Source organism: Malaya genurostris, chromosome 1 (assembly GCF_030247185.1).
Source record: "Malaya genurostris strain Urasoe2022 chromosome 1, Malgen_1.1, whole genome shotgun sequence".
NCBI lineage: Eukaryota > Metazoa > Arthropoda > Insecta > Diptera > Culicidae > Malaya > Malaya genurostris.
This window is the reverse complement of record NC_080570.1, coordinates 30,716,978-30,735,952: the sequence shown is the minus strand read 5'-3', so window position 1 is coordinate 30,735,952 and position 18,975 is coordinate 30,716,978. Positions and strand designations below refer to the sequence as shown.

Genomic DNA, 18,975 nt, shown 5'->3' with positions numbered 1-18,975 from the left:
AAAATATTCAATTTGACATTTGAAATCAGTTTACGTGATTTTTCAAGTGAATCGAACGTGAATTTTTATTTGAGTGTAGTTACCACTTCCCTTCGAAAAATATTCTCGGCCAGAGATGCCATGTCTGCAGTTTTGTCTTAAAATTGTTTGTTTCAGACTTTGGAGATTCGAGTTTTTCGCAGAATTTCGTCCAAATTTACAGGCTTTTGAAATTGCCGCGACATTTTTTTTTTGTTCGTCAAGCCAGTTTAGCGTATCATACTTTCTAGAGAAATTGCTGCCAGGAGACATTTGTTTCAGATTTACTGACTTTAGCAACCCGGCCGAAGATATTTGAAATATTTACCTGGCATCTCTGTTCTCGACCAGACCGCCGAATAATAAAGTTCGTTTTGTATTTCATGTACACTGAAACAAAAAATATGTTTGACGTAAAACCGCGTCGATTTGTTGTTAGTTCTTAAATTCTGTTCCAGTTCCTGAATCCAGTCATCAGTCGTAAACATCGGATAAATTTTACAAATCGATTCGTCTCGGAATCATTAAAATATTCCGAAAGAAATATGCGAAGTTTTCCTCCACTGCGTATATGAATCTACAAATACTAACAATAATATTGTTTGTTGTATTGAATATATTTGTCGTCATACTTTAGTATAGATGCACCGTTGAAATTCTGGAAGTGCAAGAAGCATGTCAGTTTTTTTTGTATTCACGTTCCCTAGTTATGTCTCTGACATTACCCATTCGCCTATTTTACCTAGTTTAAATACATTTTTGTTTGATGGTACTCGATTGCAGATGGTTCATATCTTAAAGTAAATTCTAAAAATGATCACCGTTGCAAAGTTCAAAGCTCGCCGCTTGGACAGCGCAGCGATCGCAAAAGAATTCCATTGTCCGTTCGAAGATTGGCATATTGTCCCAAAACTGAAATGTAGAGGCGCTGCTTGTTTAGAGATGATACTTTCAGCAAGAACTGTCAAATCGGTAGAAAAATTTCTAATTACTCCACCTTTTCAACGATTTCTTATGAAAACGGGCAAATTCATTTGAAAAATCATAGTTAAAGTTGAAGAAAAGGTTTTACTCTGAGGTGGTAATGTTGAACTTAGTTCATTGTGCGGAATCTACCGTTTATTCAGAATAGAGCATTAAACTTGGTTTGATACCATTTTTCAAATGCTTGGAAATAACAAATAAAGTATTCAAAATAAACATCAACATTACACTGGTTTCTGTTAAAATAAATGTTGATCCGAAAAAGCCTAACCTTACCCAATGTCACACATTTCTGAAGATTTCCCATGGTTAATCGTAGTTTACACTAAAAAAAGTAGTAGTAATCACTTTGAAATCGATATTCTTCTACTCCGAGTGTACTTTTATTGCTGATATCTATTTATACTATAGAATGAACGATAAAAATGCAAATCACTACTGCCGATATGAAAATTTCCGAAAGAATCCTCCTTTTCTTGGTTCCATTTTTCATTGGCAGGTGTCGCTACCGGTAAATCAGCTTTGCGACAATGTGCCTATAAAAAGATACTAATTGTTTTGAAACTATTTCCGCGAAACTGGCATCCCTTCTGTCAGAGTAATGTTTTCCTCGCTCGGTGTTCCGGTCGGTACGCTTCTTCCTTGCAGCTGAGCACATCGCTAAACGGAAACATTAAATTAAATTTTATTTGTCTAGTCCCTATCTCGTGTATCGTTTTTGGTCCGGAAGACTCGAGCTTCTACACAATTCGGTGACGCTATCAATAGTACATGTATCCATTCACGACGTATTCACCGCCATTGTGTTTGGAGAAGATTTGCAAACCGCAGATACTTGCCACCGTACTTTCCGGGTAGATACGTTTGGTTTTACCGGTTGTCTACTTTTAGGCCGATTATGGTTCTACTTACTAACTTAGGAAGATCGCCATTATCGAATAAAAGCAAAAGCAGTTTCCCGCGTTATCGATATTTCTTTTTCAAATTTCGGCTGCGTTTTTTACCAATGACTGTTTTCCAATTTTGTTGTTTTATGATTCCATACAACGAAAGATTGTTACCATTTTTTCAAAGCATAGTAATTCTTTCATCGTGTACATAATTTAGCGAAAACAATACTTCCGTAGTATAACAAGGCAGGTGGGTGATGTCAGAGATATAACTGGATGACGTAAGAACGAATGAAACTGACATGCTTTCTCCATACTTCCGAATACCGTCAATCGCACGTATTAGTTGGTTGATTGTGCTAAATATAAATATAAAATAAATATAAAGGACTGTGTAGAGAACTTACCTTTCAATATCTTATTACATTGTTCATATGGAAACAAACAATCTCATTGTTTTCCAGGTGAACTATGGGATGAATTTTTACTCGACTATTTTTTAGTGTAAGAGTCAGGTTCCGCGCTCGTTTTGTTTTTTTTTTTTTAGACTCTACAAGGCAGAGAAGTCAAAGTGCGGGGCTTCCCCTACTGGTCCAATCCACGTGTGAATGTGTTGGTGTGGCTATTTTCAGCGGTTGTGTGGCGAATGCTAGTATGTCGAAATAACCCAGTGAATTTTGTCGAGCCGCATCATGCCAATTATTAAAGATATATATGCAATAAAAAACATTGCAATGCCAAGAGAACAGTTGAGAAAGGCATTAAATCGTTTATAAAACTCTATAACACGTAATGGAACTGTCTTCTACTTGGTTCTTAAGTTCATTATGAGTCAAAAATGTTTTTACCTCAGTGTAAGATTGAACCCACAACAAACTTTGACTTCGGCTCGTACACATTCTAATTTCGTATATGAATAGATCGATGCCCTCTGCATCGGTGTGAGTAACAGAGACGTCAAATTGCTCACTTGTTGTTCAGCTGTATTGGTGGGGAAAACATAATGGCATCATCTAACTGGCTCTCAGACAACTAACCTACAACCGCAAATGCAACACCGTCTGCAGGAGATTAGTTTATTTTCATCACAAAATATCTAACCTCAACAAGTTTGAGTTTCATTACGGAATAATTCGGAATGAAAACCGAATCAGATACAAATAGGCGATAGAATTATCAATGGAAATTCCAACCGGTTGGTTCGATATTGAGTGAGAATAAGCGAACTGATTGTCAACTCGTTAGGAATTTGATTCGGAATTCAGCTTGATTTCTCTTTGGATTTCGAATCAGATGCTACAACCGATTCCGACTCATATCGGTTCGGAATCGGTTGTTGCATCTGATTCGGAATCCATTACAGAATTCCGAATCAAATTCCAGACGAGTTGACTGGGTTGTTTTTTTCTTCGATTTTACACGGATTAATTTTTGGGTAAATACGAAATCAAAGCTTTGTGTAACTGAATGTACAAATTGAAATTTTCTAGTTTTTCGGATATATAGAACTAGAAAGTTACCATTTGTTCCTAGAATTACCGCACAAAATGTTGAAATTTGCTTGAAAACAATCAAAAAGGCCTACCTTCGTTAGCGTCATCCATTCTTTTTTACCCGTTTGTATTTGCCTGGCAGATTTCCCCCTAGACGCCTGAAAGCGTCTGCCAGAAGGTTTTGTCGGAATGCTGGCAAAATTCTGGCAAGAGTCTGACAACAATGTAACAACTGTTTCCGGCAGAGAATCTCGCCTGTTATCGCCAATTGGTTAGCAACGGTTCAGTTTCTGCCGGTTTTTTGCCCTACAAGACTGTTCTAAATCCGTCTTTATTTTTAGCGCCTTTGGTTTTATATTTTCCATTTTCCATTGAGCGTTTTGCACTACCAAACATGATAATGCATCATTGCTTCATCTCTCAATATGCCAGTATTTTCATTTCATTTACCTGCAATCTTACAAGACGTCACGTAACGAGAGAATGACGCAATTTCGCCAGCAAAGTTTTGACAGTTGCCGGAATCTTGCCAGGCTTCTGCCGTCTACCAGAATTTCTCACAAGCAGAATGTACTCTTAATTAGTTTCCTGCTTTTGTGTAGTTTAATATCGCAAACTATCGCTTTGATTTCGATTCGATACAATAGATGCAAGTCGTGAGTAAATTTTGCAATCGATTTAGTCGAGAGATCACTGTAAGAGAATTTAAAGCTAACACAGGTTTTCGAATTAATTTGATTTGTGAAGAATATCTATTGTTAGTGTCTTTGTTCACATATTCTGTTCGGAATGGTTTACGATTCAAATAAGAATTAATTTAAAAAAAACTCGAACTGCAGTGCTGCAATCGAATTCGAACTGAATTTCACCGCCTACTCGGATTGGATCAAAAATATATCGGATTTGAGCAAGAAAAAGCGAATCGAATTCACGTTCGGTTTCCTTCTACTTCTTTGATTTCGTTGCCTTTTTCTATTTCGATCCGTATAGTTTCGTTCAACTCAGTTTGTTTCATTTTGCGGATTTGAAAGTTGTGTCACCCGTTCTTCTTGACCAACTTGTTTAAGTAATTCTTAGACTTCTTATTAGTAGATCCTTTTATTATTCCATTCTTATAGAAAAATCGTTGTTTCATAAACTACTGTTTTTATGTTTATCATTTTACATTCACTCATTGAAATATCAAAATATATTTGACGTCTGTCTTCCAATCTTTATTACTAAAATCTAAATGTTTCGAAAATCAATAAACTTTAATTCATGCCTGTAGTTAGATTCTATGTAATTCGGTTTGTATTATCTGTGGTGCATTAGAATGAAACGTTCATTTATCATAATATCTTTTTCTTTCTTTCTTCCTTTTGTTTTTGCTCGCATGCAGTCACTCGTTAGAAGAATTGCAATCCTTGTAAGTAATACCAAAAAAAGTGTCTGTCGTCTGTGCCCGTGTCAGTTGTGTCGTCGTGTAGTGTGTAGAACCAACATGTGTAGTGTTTGTGTGCGTGTGTAGTGGCGAAACAGTCATTCAAATTTGTGGAATTATGTGGAATCTAAGCGTTTGTGAATCAAAAATAAAAAAATATTTATCACTTGATAACATAACTTTTGAGGTTTACTGATATAAAATGGTTGTCTGTTGTGCTACAAAATTTCGCTGAAACTCATAAATCTGCTCCGAGTCAGAGATGCCAGATATTTTCATAGAAAATCTGTATTGCTTTGTTTAAAAAATCTGTATTAATCTGTATTCACAAAAAAAATGATGCTAAAAGATGTTATTTCTATAGATTGTGATTGTAGGATTGTAGATTCAATCAGTCATTGCCGCACTCAGAAGAATATTCAACGACGAAATGTCATAGTTTTTTTATCCACAATAATTGAATTGTAATTTCATATATTTATCTAGTTTGGAAATGTTGACTTCATAATTTGACATAAAATTTCAACGCAATATGCAACGTCAAGTCAGGTCATACAACTCTCAGTTTGAGAGTAAAGTTTCATGATACCATTACTTCCTTGAATATCAGTTCAAATTGGTTTCAAATTATAATATAAAGGGATTTCCATATTAATTTGTGATTTGTCCGTTGATTGATAGACTTTTATCTCGTCACTGGAATCAAATACTGAAAGATAGCTCAGACAGAAAAGTTCAATTTTTTCGTTTTATTTTTTGTGAGATCTGTATGAATCTGTATTAAATTGTGGAAATCTGTATAAAATCTGTACTCTGTATTAAATCTGTATGAGCATATGCTTCATGTTCAACCCATACACTCAGGTAAATTGAGTAATGAATGTCATACGACAAATCTAATGAAAATCACAATTTCAGAAGATTAATATGAAAAATCTATCACTATAATAGTTTTCATACGAACAACTTATGAATTCCACAGTATATAAGACAAGTTACGTTTGTCATAAAAATTTCGTACAATACTCCTAAAAATTTCGTATGAATTTCATAAGACTTTTTATCGGAATTCCAATTTTGGTGACTTCATAAGGCATACGCATTCAATATTCTGGTGGCTAAAAACCATACGAAATCATTATGAATTTCCATATATCGCTTGAGTGTATGATTTCCAAATTTCGTCGGAGATTTTTCTAAGAAAATATTGGAAGATTAGATCTAAAATCTCTTTCCTTTTAGTTATTGTAAGAGTTGTCTAAGAAATTCTAGTATTGAAAACCTTGTAGTTTTAATGTATAATGAATCAAATGATTTTAAAGTTATAACTGTAAGGTTCGTTGATTAACAAATAAGAAAATTATTTGATTGAAAATGAACATTGTTTTTTTAATAGATTGATTGAAAGTACAGCTAAAAGTTGAGCTCAGCATTTAGTATACAATAAGTATTTTTAAAACAGTTAAGCACGTGCCAGAGATTTCAATATACACTCAAGTCTTTTGACGTGAATGCGTCTTACTTTTCAAAATTCTTTTTGTGCGTGATGTAAAACTTGAAACGGACCAGAGTACGCTCTCATTTGCTTCTAAAGCCTTATTTGAATTGGATTCTGTAACTAAATTTTAAAACTGGAATTTTGGAATTGAATTCAGCACTTAACTTTAGGTTTGGAATGTAGTTTCAGAACTTAGTTTCAAAGTACAAGTAAAAACTAAAACCCTGGAACTGAATCCTAACTCTAGGTTCTGGAACTATATTTAAGGAATAGGTTTCTTGAGTAGATTTTGGAGCTGAATTCAATGCCTTAATGTAAGTTCGGAATTTGTATTCAGAATTCGGGCTTAAAAACCATTCTAGAACGAAATTCAGGTGGTACAAAATTTTAGATCTGAACTCCGAACTAACTATTCTGAACTGACTTCTGAACCGGATTTTTTTTCCGAATTTTCTGTTACAGAATTTACTTCCTGAATTCAGTTTCAGAATTTAATTTCTAAATTTAGTTTCAGAATTCGAGTTCTGAATTGAAAAAAACCTGCGTGCTGGAATTGTAATCAAAGCTTGGGCTTTGGAACTAGATTTCGGAACTGAATTCATTTCTTCAATTCAGGTTCGGAATTCAAGATCAGTAATCAGTTCAAGAACTAAATTTGGAACCTGGATTCTGAAATAGAGTTTAGTTCCAGAATTCTAGATCTATGAACTGAATTATTGATCTAAATTCCGAACCTGCATTTTGCAACTGAATTCGAAGCCAGTCCCTGGTTCCGAATTTAGTTCTTCAATTCCGTTCCAGTTCCTGAATGTCAAGATTTCAAGTTGAATGTATGTTGATAAAAAGTACTCAACAGTTGTGTTGTATTGTTTTATTTTTTCAGCGATTTTTGTGTGGTCGAATGTGTTTGTCATTGATAAGTCAAACTGTTGGTATAGATGCACCATTACAATTCTGGAAGCGATGTAGCAAAAGTTGCGATCGTCCTCCAGTTATGTCTGTGACATAACCCACCCGCCATTTTCATGCGAGGAATACGCGCCACATAAAAAAACGTATGAAAAATTGCATAAATTCTAAAATTTGCATGAAAACCGCATAGCTTTGAAAACTTCGCATAAAAAACCGCTAAATAAACTAAGGAATTGTTTAGAAAATTCATGAAACATCGAGATTTCCGAAATCAAATTTTTTTATGCTGAATATATCAGAAATGCATAGAACGTCATGATCTGGTGTTACATAAAAAATTATTTTATATGTCCCAAAAACTAAAAAAAAAGAGGATGGATAATGTCAGAGTCATAACCGGAATACGAACAAAACTGACACGCTTCTTCCACACCTCCGAATATCAACAATCATTCGTATTAGTTGACTGACTGTGTTAATTTTGCAACTTGCACAGCTTCTGGTCCAGAATTGCAACGGTTTACACTAAATTATGATCTGAATTAAGGAACTAAACTCGGAATATGAGACTGGCTCTGAATTTAGGTTCGTAACATAGATCAGAAATTCACGAATTTAGTTATACAATTCTGGGACTGCACTCATTTGCAAAATCCCAAATTTCATTCTCGCACTAAATACTGAGTTTGAGTTCCGAACTTAAATTAAGACAATGTTCCAAAATCTAAGTCCAGAACCCAAGTTCCGAATTCAATTCCAGCATACTTTGTAATGCTTCTGGAAATGAACTCAGATATTGAATTTGGGAACTAAATTCTGAAACAGAATTCGGCAAGTAAATGCGATAGCTGAATTCAGGAAACAAGTTCAGGTTCAGGAGTCAGTTTCAAAATTCTAGCTCGGAGCTCAGTTCTAAAATGTTGTTTCCGAATCCAAATCTAGAAATCATATCTTTTGTTTCAGATTTCTGAATTTCGTTCCAGAATGAGAACTCTGAATACGAATTCCGAACTTAATTTAAGGCACTTAATTCAGTTTCAATATTTAATTAAGAAACTAGTTCAAAACAATTTAATTCCTGAACCTAGAATTAGGATTTAGCTTCAGAATCTTAGTTTTAACTTTTGAACCTGCATTCTGCAACTAAATTCTGACACTAAACTCTAAATCTAAAATGAGGTTCCAAATTCCTGAACTGACTTCTGAACCGGAATTTTTTTCCCGAGTTTTCTGTTTTCAGAATTTACTTCCTGAATTCAGTTTCAGAATTTAATTCTTTAATTCAGTTTCAGAATTCCAAAGTTTGGAACTAGACCTCAGAACTGAATTCATTTCTCTAATTTAGGTTCGGAATTCAAGATCAGTAATCAATTCTAGAATTAAATTTCAAACCTGGAAGAATTCTAAATCTAAATTCATTAACTGAGCTCTTGTTCTAAATTTTGAACCTGAATTTTGCAACTGGATTCGGAACCAGTCCCAGGTTCCGAATTTAGTTCCAGTTCCTGAATGTCTAGCATTCAACTCCAGCCGGTGAACATCGGATGAATTTAGCTTTTGTTCGTTTCGTTCACAACCAGGAATCAGAATTAATTGGCTCAAGTGGCACGTATCCCTAGTTATTTGGATTGTGCCTTGCCTTGGCTTCTCACCATTCTCACTGATGGGAAGGGAAAGATAAGAGTAAAATGAAAGGAAATTGGGAAGTGTATGAGATGGGAAAACAGTACAAAACACAAAGAAACATACCGTTCAGCATCACCGAAAGGATGCTAAATGATCGGCAGGTGCCAAAATGCACATTTATTCAAACCTCCAAACCCCGAGAGGGTTTAGAGATTTTACAAAAGCGACACCATTCTGCAAAAAATGCAGAGCGATTCGCAGTATGTATGAGCAGAAGTAAATTCGGCACCCCTTAAGGGATGCCAAACAATCTGATAAAACCTTTTCAAGGTCAATACAGAAAGGATTCATTCACTCCAGGAAGAACGATGAATCCCTCTGACTAAAGTATCTTACCACACTGGGTGAGAAACAATACAATATCCATCGATTTAATTTCCCCATACACATATTGAACCATGTATGGAGAACCAAAAATCCGGATACGTAGTTGCGTCAATGCGGGACAGTTGCTATGAAGTAAGCAAATGGCACTTACACAAATCACAACAATAATACTCAGCACGTTGAATAGTAGTCATGTGATAGTTGAATTTGCAATTTATTTATTCCGCAATTGGGCGTAAGAGCAAGTAATTGTTTTTCTTAGAATAATATTTCTTCTATTAATTATTAAGCGGTTTCCACGTTTACCACTCAACTCGCGTGTGTATAAAAAAAAACCGAAACCTTCGACTTTAAACAAAATTGTAAAATCTTATGTAAACTTGCGTCACAATAATCGAAAGAGAAAGTAAACAAAACGAAACTGTCTACCTTGCTCATACGGACCTTCAAAATATTGTGAATTGTGTCGAGTTCGAGATATTCAAAGTCAAGCTCTACCCGTTCTTCTACAGAACGAAGCTCGAAAAGTCGCCCCATAGTAAAGTAAATAAAGTAAGACGGAATCAGCCACATCAAAAAAGTTTTCCGAAATACCGTAACTTTGAAAATTCGCATATAAAAACCACATAGAAAGAAATTTGAGTGTAATTTCAATCGAACATGAAATCGCTAAAACAGGGTGGGTCATTTAAGGGGCGGTTAGAGTCTAACACTTTTGAAAAATCATTTATATTTTTCTTTATATTTTCGTATAGTTAATGATTTCAAGAATAATCTTTGAAATTTTCAAGCCTATCTCATTCTGCTAAGAAGCAAGAGCTCGGCGCATAGGCCCAAGATTTCCACTTCGATTGGTTTGAAAACTTGACAAAACATTCTTGAAATCTTTTATTTTAACGAAATACAAACGAAAAAATATGATTTTTTAAAAGTGTTAGACCCTGCGGGCTCCCTAGTACAATCAATTGTTTTTTCTGAGGGGAGTTGGCATCACTGGGAGTGCGATTCGGTGTCCTGGTGCCGCTCTCAAAAAAGTATAATTTCAATGTGTTGTTTGATACGTACAGTTGAAAATTTCGTTGAAATACTTATTTTGAGTGACACTGAAAGTATGTCGAGTGTGTGTTTCGTAGTGACAGTGCTATTTATTGAATAATATTGATCCGCGAAACTAAAGATGCTCAAGCGGCGGAAACTGAGAATTTACCGCCCCAAAATTCAACGTTGTTAACCTGTTAACCGATCGAAGCGCCGTCTGTATGTCATTGTCGATGTTGTCGGATTTCTATGGAATGTGTCGTGTTTCATCTCGCGCTGACAGCAGAGCGAGCGGGAGAAAAGGGATACTGGTGAGATCGTTCCTTGGAGATATTTTATATTTTTTTATTTATTATATTTCTCCTGAGTATCGAAAATCAGGTTTTGTTGAGATCATATTGTTTACCAAAACATATCCGGATTTCTTTCCCTCCATACTAACAAATCTGCTGTCCCGTGATGCTCGTGGAGATACAGTGGTACCCGCGGTCTCTAGAAACAACGAGTATCGGACTCCTTTCTTTCTCTCAGTAGCACAGCTTTTAGTCGTAGCCAGCGTCGTTATTGATTATTTAATAAAAAGTTCGGAGTGAGTGGGTATGAACAGTAAAAATGATTTGCTTCTCCTATGCATCATTTTATTGGTTCATTGTACATTTCCACTCATTCGGTCAATCACGAAGTGCAACTACGGGCGATCTACTTCAGCTCAGTGAACTTCGAATGCGTTTTTCTCGAAAGCAGGTTTTAAAAGTCCGTATCCATCGTCATTCGAAATCTACTTCACCAATTACTTTCAAATTTGCACACACTTTCTACGTGAAAAGTACTAGACCGCAACGTTTTCCTTTTCGTTTTCTGTTAATTTGGAGAGGTTACAGCTCTACAAAATGACGGATTTTTATGTGAAAAATCATAGTGTTGACTTTCAACAACCACCAGAAATTTAAAATTAGGAAAAAAAACGTCAAACATTAACGTTGCGGTCTAGAAAAACATCTACTACAACTGTTCTGCTTTGATTTGTTCACTTCTGATTAGTCTCCGTGGACGCAGCAAATCCTTCACCGCCTTGTTTCTTAGTGTTTTTCCACGAAAAAATTACTAAATGTTCTTCAATTGATGCTTTGCAAAACATTTGAATTTATTTTTTGGGATGAAAGCTCTATAAAAAGAATTTGCAAAAATAGAATTCTTTTTCATCCGATTGTTAGTCAAGCTGTATGGCATGTGGCGCCGTCCTGTTGAAACCAGTAGTCATTCACGAATCATTTTAATGAAGAACGTTTGGTTTTCAAAATGGAGAAGTTATTTTGAGTGTAAAACTGAACAATTTTAGCGCGTTCTTTTGGTGGTGTGTACTGTTCCAAGGTAAAATTGTTGCCTAATGCTTCCACTTTAAATGACCCACCCTGTAATTTGTCTGTTGGAATAGAAATCAGAAATAAAGCACCTTTAATATTTCTCATATATTTTTTTTCGTTTTGTCTCCTGTATTCGATTGTTATTATCTGTTTAAAAATATATTTTCATAAAACATTTGATCACTGGTTATTGTATTTGTGTTAAAACTGAGGCTTATATCGCCGTCAATAAAATAGATATTGAATACTGAAATTGTATACAAGACTTAAAGCTACTCTCCCTGAAGCGATTTTAACCCATCCCACATAGCGTATATGACATAAGTAGATAAATAATACGTAGTACAGTGAGCACTTTTGAACTTTCAATTCGTCCGAAGTTTTCAATACAACCTAGGATAATTCTAAAGCCTACACACGTCCAGCCAAATCCCGTCTTTGACTTCCAACAGCGAGGATCGTGGATCAAGTTCCAGTGGAACCTTGGTTCGCTCGTTAACTGTGAACCGCAGCTGACCAATCAACTGTGCGAGTCCGAATTTCACCTCCAACAGTCCAAAACGCATTCCGATACAGTTGCGGGGTCCATCGCCGAATGGCAGAAAGCAGTGACTGTGCCTTGCTTTGACCCGTTCCGGAGCGAACCGATCCGGATCGAACCGTTCGGGATCCTCGTAGATGGCCGGATCGTGATGGATCGAGTGAACCGAAACCATCACCATCTGTCCCTTCTCAACGGTAACGTTCGGTGAGGTTAGCTGGTAAGGTTCGTTTGCAATACGGATAAGATTACCAACCGGTGGAAACATACGAAGGGTTTCTGAAAAGAAAATAAAAATGAATCGATCAATCTTCAATTATTAACTAAGGCACGCCTTACCATTCACCACCTGATCCATATAGGTCATTTCTTTGATAGCTTCATAGGTGATCTGGTTATTGTGTGCTTCCAGGACACGTTTGATCTCGTCTCGTAGCTTTTCTTGTACACGCTCATTAGATGCCAGCTCAAATAAAGCAAACGACAGTGCCGTCGAAGATGTTTCGAATCCAGCGAAAAAGAAAAGAAAAGCTTGCGCCGCTACATCATTCATTGAAATCGTTTCGTTGGAAGCTTCCTCGTTATCCTCAACGGTGCCTTTATTTTTGAGCTGCATAAGTAACTGTAGAAAGTCCTGTCGAATCACGTTGTTCTTCTCACGATTGTCCACCGTGTTGCGAACCACGCCCATGAAGTAGTCCGTTACGTCACCCGGAATTTGCTTGAGACCGAGCTTAACCGACCATTCGCGGAAGCTCATCAGAAGGAACACCCAAATGGTCCTAAGAAGGCCAGGTTTGAACACCTTGTCGCCAATTGTCATCAGCTCCGATCCTTCATTTTTCAGTGAATTACACTGCAGTCCAAATGCGCATGATCCGATTACGTCACAGGTAAACCGTTGAGCCAAAGCCTTCACATCCGCTGGTTGTTTGTGTTCGATGTACTTATCGAAACAGTGCAAAAACTCATCCCCAATATCTCGGATGGTAAGGAACATGTACTTCATCTTACCGGAAGTGAACGTAGGGCTCAGCTTGTTTCTTAAGAATCGCCATTTTTCGCCTTCTATCGAAAACAGATGCGCTGAGAGAGGGTCATCTTTTTCGTTGAAGTACATTCCCCGATCTCGGAAATTGTTAAAATCTTTAACCAAAATCTGCTTAACCAAATCCAGATCGTGAATCAGAAGCATCGGATTAAGACCCAGGTACATGCCGGAGGCAGCATGGGACGAACCGGTTTTTTGGAATTTTTTATACGCTTGATCCAAAATTTCGGTGAAATGAATCTTAGAGCCCATTCCGTTGAAGGACCCCATCGGAAAGGCACCCGGAACATGCGGGATATTCCTGTCGGCCCAGTAGTTATACTTGCGGCGCACATAAAGATAAAACGCCAACACTGCTGGAGCCAGCAGATACAGCACCGTAATTAACACTCCCATAACGAACAACCGAACCGAACCGAATCGAATCGCGGCCGAATGCAAACTAACGAACAAGTGGTAAGCGAGAATATTCGCTTGATGATGAGCCGGTTTATCGTGTGCGCGAGAAATCTTGCACGAGTGGAGAGTGTTTATTTTTTTTTGTTCGTTCTCTTTATTGGGATTCACTCACAGAAGCCATTGCATTGCGTTGTTAATTGGTAAGCCTGGGTGTGGTGGGCTGTAGATCAATATTACTCATTTTGGTCATGCATGACTCTCCGTAGTGTTGGAAATAGAATAATTTTTTTTAATAGTTCAAAAGTGAAAAATTGTGACATGATGCGATTCTGATTTTGTTTTATCTCGCTGTTAACCTTTTTCAGTCAAATCAAAATTCAAAAGGACAACGTTCACGGAATCAACTTAGAAAATTTTTCAGAATTCGGTAATTTTTTACCGAATTTTCAACAGCTGAACGGTCGGTAATTAAATTGATTACCGATCATTCGGTAATTGCTGAACTGTCGGACAACTACCGCAAACTGTAAACCAAATGGATCTAACTGATTGTTCGGTAATTTTTTGTTTGTTTGATTTCCTTTGGTTAACATTCTGGATTCACAAAAACGAATGAAGAAAATTCCAACCTGTTGTGGCTATGGTTTTATTCCATGAAAAAAAGGTCAAATGTTCCGGCTGACCGACCGGAGTTTTGAGCGCCTTCGAAAACACTGCACAATCCGTCGAGTCCACCAGAAATTACCCTCGAACGATTTATGCAGGCGGCAAGTGGACAAATGATACCAAATTATTTTCTGCCTATAAGTAAACAGAAAGCTTTTAGTGGTTCTAATGTTATAAAAACTTTAGCACCTGTACCTCAATACATTCGATGAACACTTCAAAATTTTTTTCGTTTGGTTAATAAAAAGACACTTACTGAAAAGTTTAATAACTGTTTGAAAGTTAGTTTTCGCGACAATCAGTTTTCACAGAAGTTCGGTTATTGGAAGATAATTTTACCATACGGACAGCATAGTTTTTACCGAACTCGGCGACTATTCAGATTTACCGTATGAATTGCATATCTATTTACAAAATTATGTAATAAAAATTTACGTAAACTGATCGACCGGTAAAAATTTGCATCATTATTGTAAAATAAAACTCATATTCCGAAATTCCTCGTCAAAAATATTACCGAACAAAGGAATTAAATCTTAGTGTATAGTTTGTTCTTGAAATTACCACAAAAGCTCAGTTTGTAACAACAACAATCGTATAAGAAAAATAGTCCAAATAGCTTTTTAAACCTGTAGAGTTCAATCCATGTTTATTTGCGTTTAGGATTCTCAAACTGAATCCAGTTTTCATTTTCCGTAACAATCCGGTACCGGATCATGATTTCTTCACGTTTTGCCTTCGGCTGCTTGATGCTTAAAGTAGTTCAACTCTTAAACTGTCATCTCCACCTTGTAATTCAATTTAAACTGCTAAGCAGACTCAAAGTTTGATTCAATATCCTTTTGTCGTGAATACGACTTACTTTACTATGGGGTGCCTTTTCAAAATTTACCCTCTGAGAGAGTGATAAGTTTTTGATCGTGAATCTAACGAATCAACATAATTTTTGCTACATGCCATCGGGAATATGATCACGATTTTATGATAAAATATTCAGTTGTGTGACATAATCTCAAATAATTCAAAATTAAACTTTTCTGAAATGTTTGGTAAAAACGAGTATCAAAGAGGATAATTCATAAGGCGCGTTTGCCTTTCTCGTATTTTGAAAGCTCATAGCTCAGTGATCTGTGAAAGAATTTATATAATCTAACTACCAATAGAATCGAAATTTTTCAACTTAAACGTGTTTAGCAAAAGCATTGAAGTATTTCAATAGTTCACTATTGAAAAACCTGTCTCATTTGACCCATGTCAACACCAGCCAATCAGAACGCGGTCTTAGGAAGAGAACAAAATATCTGCTGCTGTACAACAAATCGTTCGAAAAAAATGTTCCGAACAGTGTTTAGTATCGTAGTGAGTTCCACAATTTGGTCCTTCTGAAAGGCAGGAATGAATCCCGTGCAGCACCTGATAGTTTGTTTCAATGAAATGCAAATCCGAAATGAAATACTCGACATTAAAATTCTGTATGCGGCTGAAAAAGCTACAAACGAAACCATATAAAAAGACACCTCTTAACAAAAATTGAATCTGTTTGGATTCTATCGCCACTGCGAGCAGATGTGTTTTGTGTCGTTTCGCTTTCGACAAGAGCGATTACGTCACAGCTGCCAGTCATTAGCATTGGTGAAAAAACAACGGTAGAGAGCATTACACAAAATCAGCCGTTCTAATGGCTCTAAAAGTTTTCTAAAGAACTATTCGGATTTTTTTTCCATAAATACGTTTATTTCTTAAGGCAGTTTACATAAGTTTTTCTTCGCCGTAGCATCACTTTTACATAACATTCTTATCCTAATTTAATTCTAACATAGTCACAACGTTTTGAATTTATTAAAACATATTCTCTTATAGCTTAAATATCATCTTAGGTAACTCGTCATTAATTATGAAATCTACTCGGAAATATTATTTGAACCAAACGATTAACTTCTATAAATTATAAAATAAGCTGTTATTTTCAGACATTTTGTTGATAATTTCATAAACTGTTTCGAGTTTGTTTGTATCATTACATAATTTTTATTCTAATTTAGCTATTGGTTGAACTCATGGACGCAGCTGAGATCAGAACTAAGTCTTAAAAGGGGCCTTTATTAAATTGAAACTCCAATTTTCTTTATGAAATGATAAATAAGTTTCATGTATGAAAGGTCACGACAAGCAAGAATGTCTCGAACTGGGATATTGGATAGTTTACCTTGGGTACGCAAAGAATTTATTAGTTGAGATCTGACATCACGATACTCCACGCATGTCCAAACGACATGATCAATATCCCGATAACCTTCTCCGCAAGCGCAATGATTAGTCTCGGAGAGCCCAATTCGAAGGAGATGTGCATCTAACGTGTAGTGATTGGACATGAGTCTGGACATCACACGAATGAAATCCCTACTCACATCCAGTCCCCTGAACCATGCCTTTGTCGATATTTTCGGAATAATTGAGTGCATCCACCGACCCAGATCATCTCTATCCCAAGATGCTTGCCAGCTGGCAAGTGTTCTTTGGCGAGACGAACTATAGAATTCGTTGAAAGCAATCGGTCGCTCATAAATTTCACCCTCAATAGCACCACGTTTGGCTAAATTATCGGCTCTTTCATTGCCTGGAATGGAGCAATGAGCCGGGACCCAGACTATAGTGATTAGATAATTATTATTCAATATGTCGTTCAGACACTGTTTTATTTTACCCAAGAAAAACGGTTCATTTTTGCCAGCAGCGATTGAGCGAATGGCTTCAATTGCACTCAGACTATCTGTGAAGAGGAAATAATGGTTTGGAGATAATGTGACGATTACACTCAAACTATAATGAACTGCTGCTAGCTCTGCTATATAAACAGATGCAGGTTCTTGAAGCCTAAATGAGGCCGAAACATTATTGTTGAACATACCAAACCCTGTCGCTTCTTCAATTCGCGATCCGTCCGTGTAAAACATTTTCTCAGAGTCAATATGCCTGAACTTACTTAAAAATATTTTTGGGATTTCCGTCGAGCGTAGATGATCCGGGATTCCACGCACTTCACGCTGCATGGATGTATCGAAAAATAAAGTTGAGTCAGGGGCACTTAGGATGCTGACACGGATAGGAATATATCTTGAAGGGTTGATTTCCTGTGACATATGGTTAAAATATACTGTCATAAATTTTGTTTGAGATCGAAGCTCGACTAGTCGTTCGAAATTATTAATTACCATGGGATTCAGCACCTCACATCTTATTAGCAGGCGTGATGAAAGCTCCCAAAATCGATCTTTTAATGGAAGAACTCCCGCCAGAACTTCAAGACTCATTGTATGTGTCGAGTGCATGCAGCCTAAGGCAATTCGCAAACAACGGTACTGAATTCGCTCAAGTTTGATAAAATGAGAGTTTGCAGCGGAACGAAAACAAACGCATCCATATTCCATCACTGAAAGTATCGTTGTTTGATACAATTTTATTAGATCTTGCGGATGAGAACCCCACCAAAATCCTGTTATTGTTCGAAGAAAATTTACTCTTTGTTGGCATTTCGTTATCAGATACCTAATGTGTCCTCCCCACGTGCATTTGGAATCGAACCACACCCCGAGGTATTTAAAAGTTAAAACCTGTTGGATCATTCTTCCCATCATATGAAGCTGGAGCTGCGCGGGATCATGCTTTCTTGAAAAGACGACCAGCTCTCTTTTCTCCGCAGAGAATTCGATACCCAGATGGACAGCCCAAACAGACAAGTTATCTAAGGTATCTTGCAATGGTTTATGCAGATCAATAGCTTTGGGCCCAGTAACTGAAACCACGCCATCATCTGCCAATTGCCTTAGTGTACATGGGGTTACTAGACAGCTGTCAATGTCATTCACGTAAAAATTATAGAGGAGCGGACTGAGGCATGAGCCTTGCGGGAGACCCATGTAGCTAATTCTGAATGTTGCCAAATCGCCATGTGAAAAATACATGCACTTCTCTGACAAAAGGTTGTGCAAATAATTATTTATAACCGCTGGAAGTCCATGTTGGTGGAGCTTGTAACTATTCGGATTTGTTGTTCGCAAATCAAAGGTAAATATCCTCAGTTTAGTGCAAATCTAGAACAGTTTGGTAAGATTTGTGCACTTTTCGCTATGTGAAATTCACAGTAATCGAGATCAAGTGAAGCCTTCTTTGTTTTTGCGAAAAATGTGAAAAAGGGGAATGCTTGCATAATTCATACAATTGATCAACTAATTGATATTCGGATGTGTTAAGGAACAGGTCAGTTGTTTTCGTATTCACGACATCCAGTTATGTCTCTGACATTACCCACCCGCCTTTTTGTCGGCTGGGGCGTTTCATGCTAAGAAAGCAAAGTTTCGCTCGCCGTTTTTTCGCTTCTCCTGTTGTCTACTATTTAGCTCATGAGAAACTCATTTTACTACACTCTGAATCCTTCCCGATTGACAATTAGAAACGACGGCAATTCGGTATCATTTTTTTTAGTTGTGCTTTGCGTTTTTTTGTCTTTCCCCCGTTAAAACTCAAAAAAATTTTCGTAAGCTTCTGTAAAAACTCGATGGTATTCAGCAGCTTTTTATTAAAAAAAAAGTAATTAAACAATACTTTCTACAAATGCTTTGTACTTGGCAATCGATAATACGGCAATGGTTTTTATTGCAACGGAAAATGGCGCAACATTGTACACG

The 18,975-nt window shown here is 36.7% G+C and overlaps 2 protein-coding genes across 9 annotated transcripts in view; one reads left to right on the top strand and one right to left on the bottom strand.

The window, feature by feature from the left end:
• The window catches only part of LOC131435824 (sodium/calcium exchanger 1), a 367,945-nt gene that overhangs the window by 265,629 nt on the left and 83,341 nt on the right, over positions 1–18,975 (top strand). For 7 of the 8 annotated variants that reach the window (XM_058604051.1, XM_058604067.1, XM_058604058.1 and 4 more), the window contains one exon: positions 4,767–4,793. The exons of the other annotated variant lie outside the window; for it this stretch is intronic. In XM_058604051.1, the coding sequence (XP_058460034.1) occupies positions 4,767–4,793 (27 nt within the window). The remainder of the gene's footprint in view (positions 1–4,766; positions 4,794–18,975) is intronic. 8 annotated transcript variants of the gene reach the window in all.
• Positions 11,708–14,017, bottom strand: LOC131435915 (probable cytochrome P450 6a14). Its single transcript, XM_058604205.1, has 2 exons — positions 12,514–14,017; positions 11,708–12,453 (listed from the first exon to the last, which is right to left on the bottom strand). Exons 1-2 carry the CDS (start codon positions 13,619–13,621, stop codon positions 12,038–12,040), a joined length of 1,524 nt encoding a protein of 507 aa, XP_058460188.1. The 5' UTR covers positions 13,622–14,017; the 3' UTR covers positions 11,708–12,037.

Coding starts and splice junctions, on each gene's coding strand:
- LOC131435915 (XM_058604205.1), bottom strand. CDS start 13,621: ATGGGAGTGTTAATTACGGTGCTGTATCTGCTGGCTCCAGCAGTGTTG. Junction 12,454..12,513: donor TATGGATCAGGTGGTGAATG/GTAAGGCGTGCC, acceptor TTTTCTTTTCAG/AAACCCTTCGTATGTTTCCA.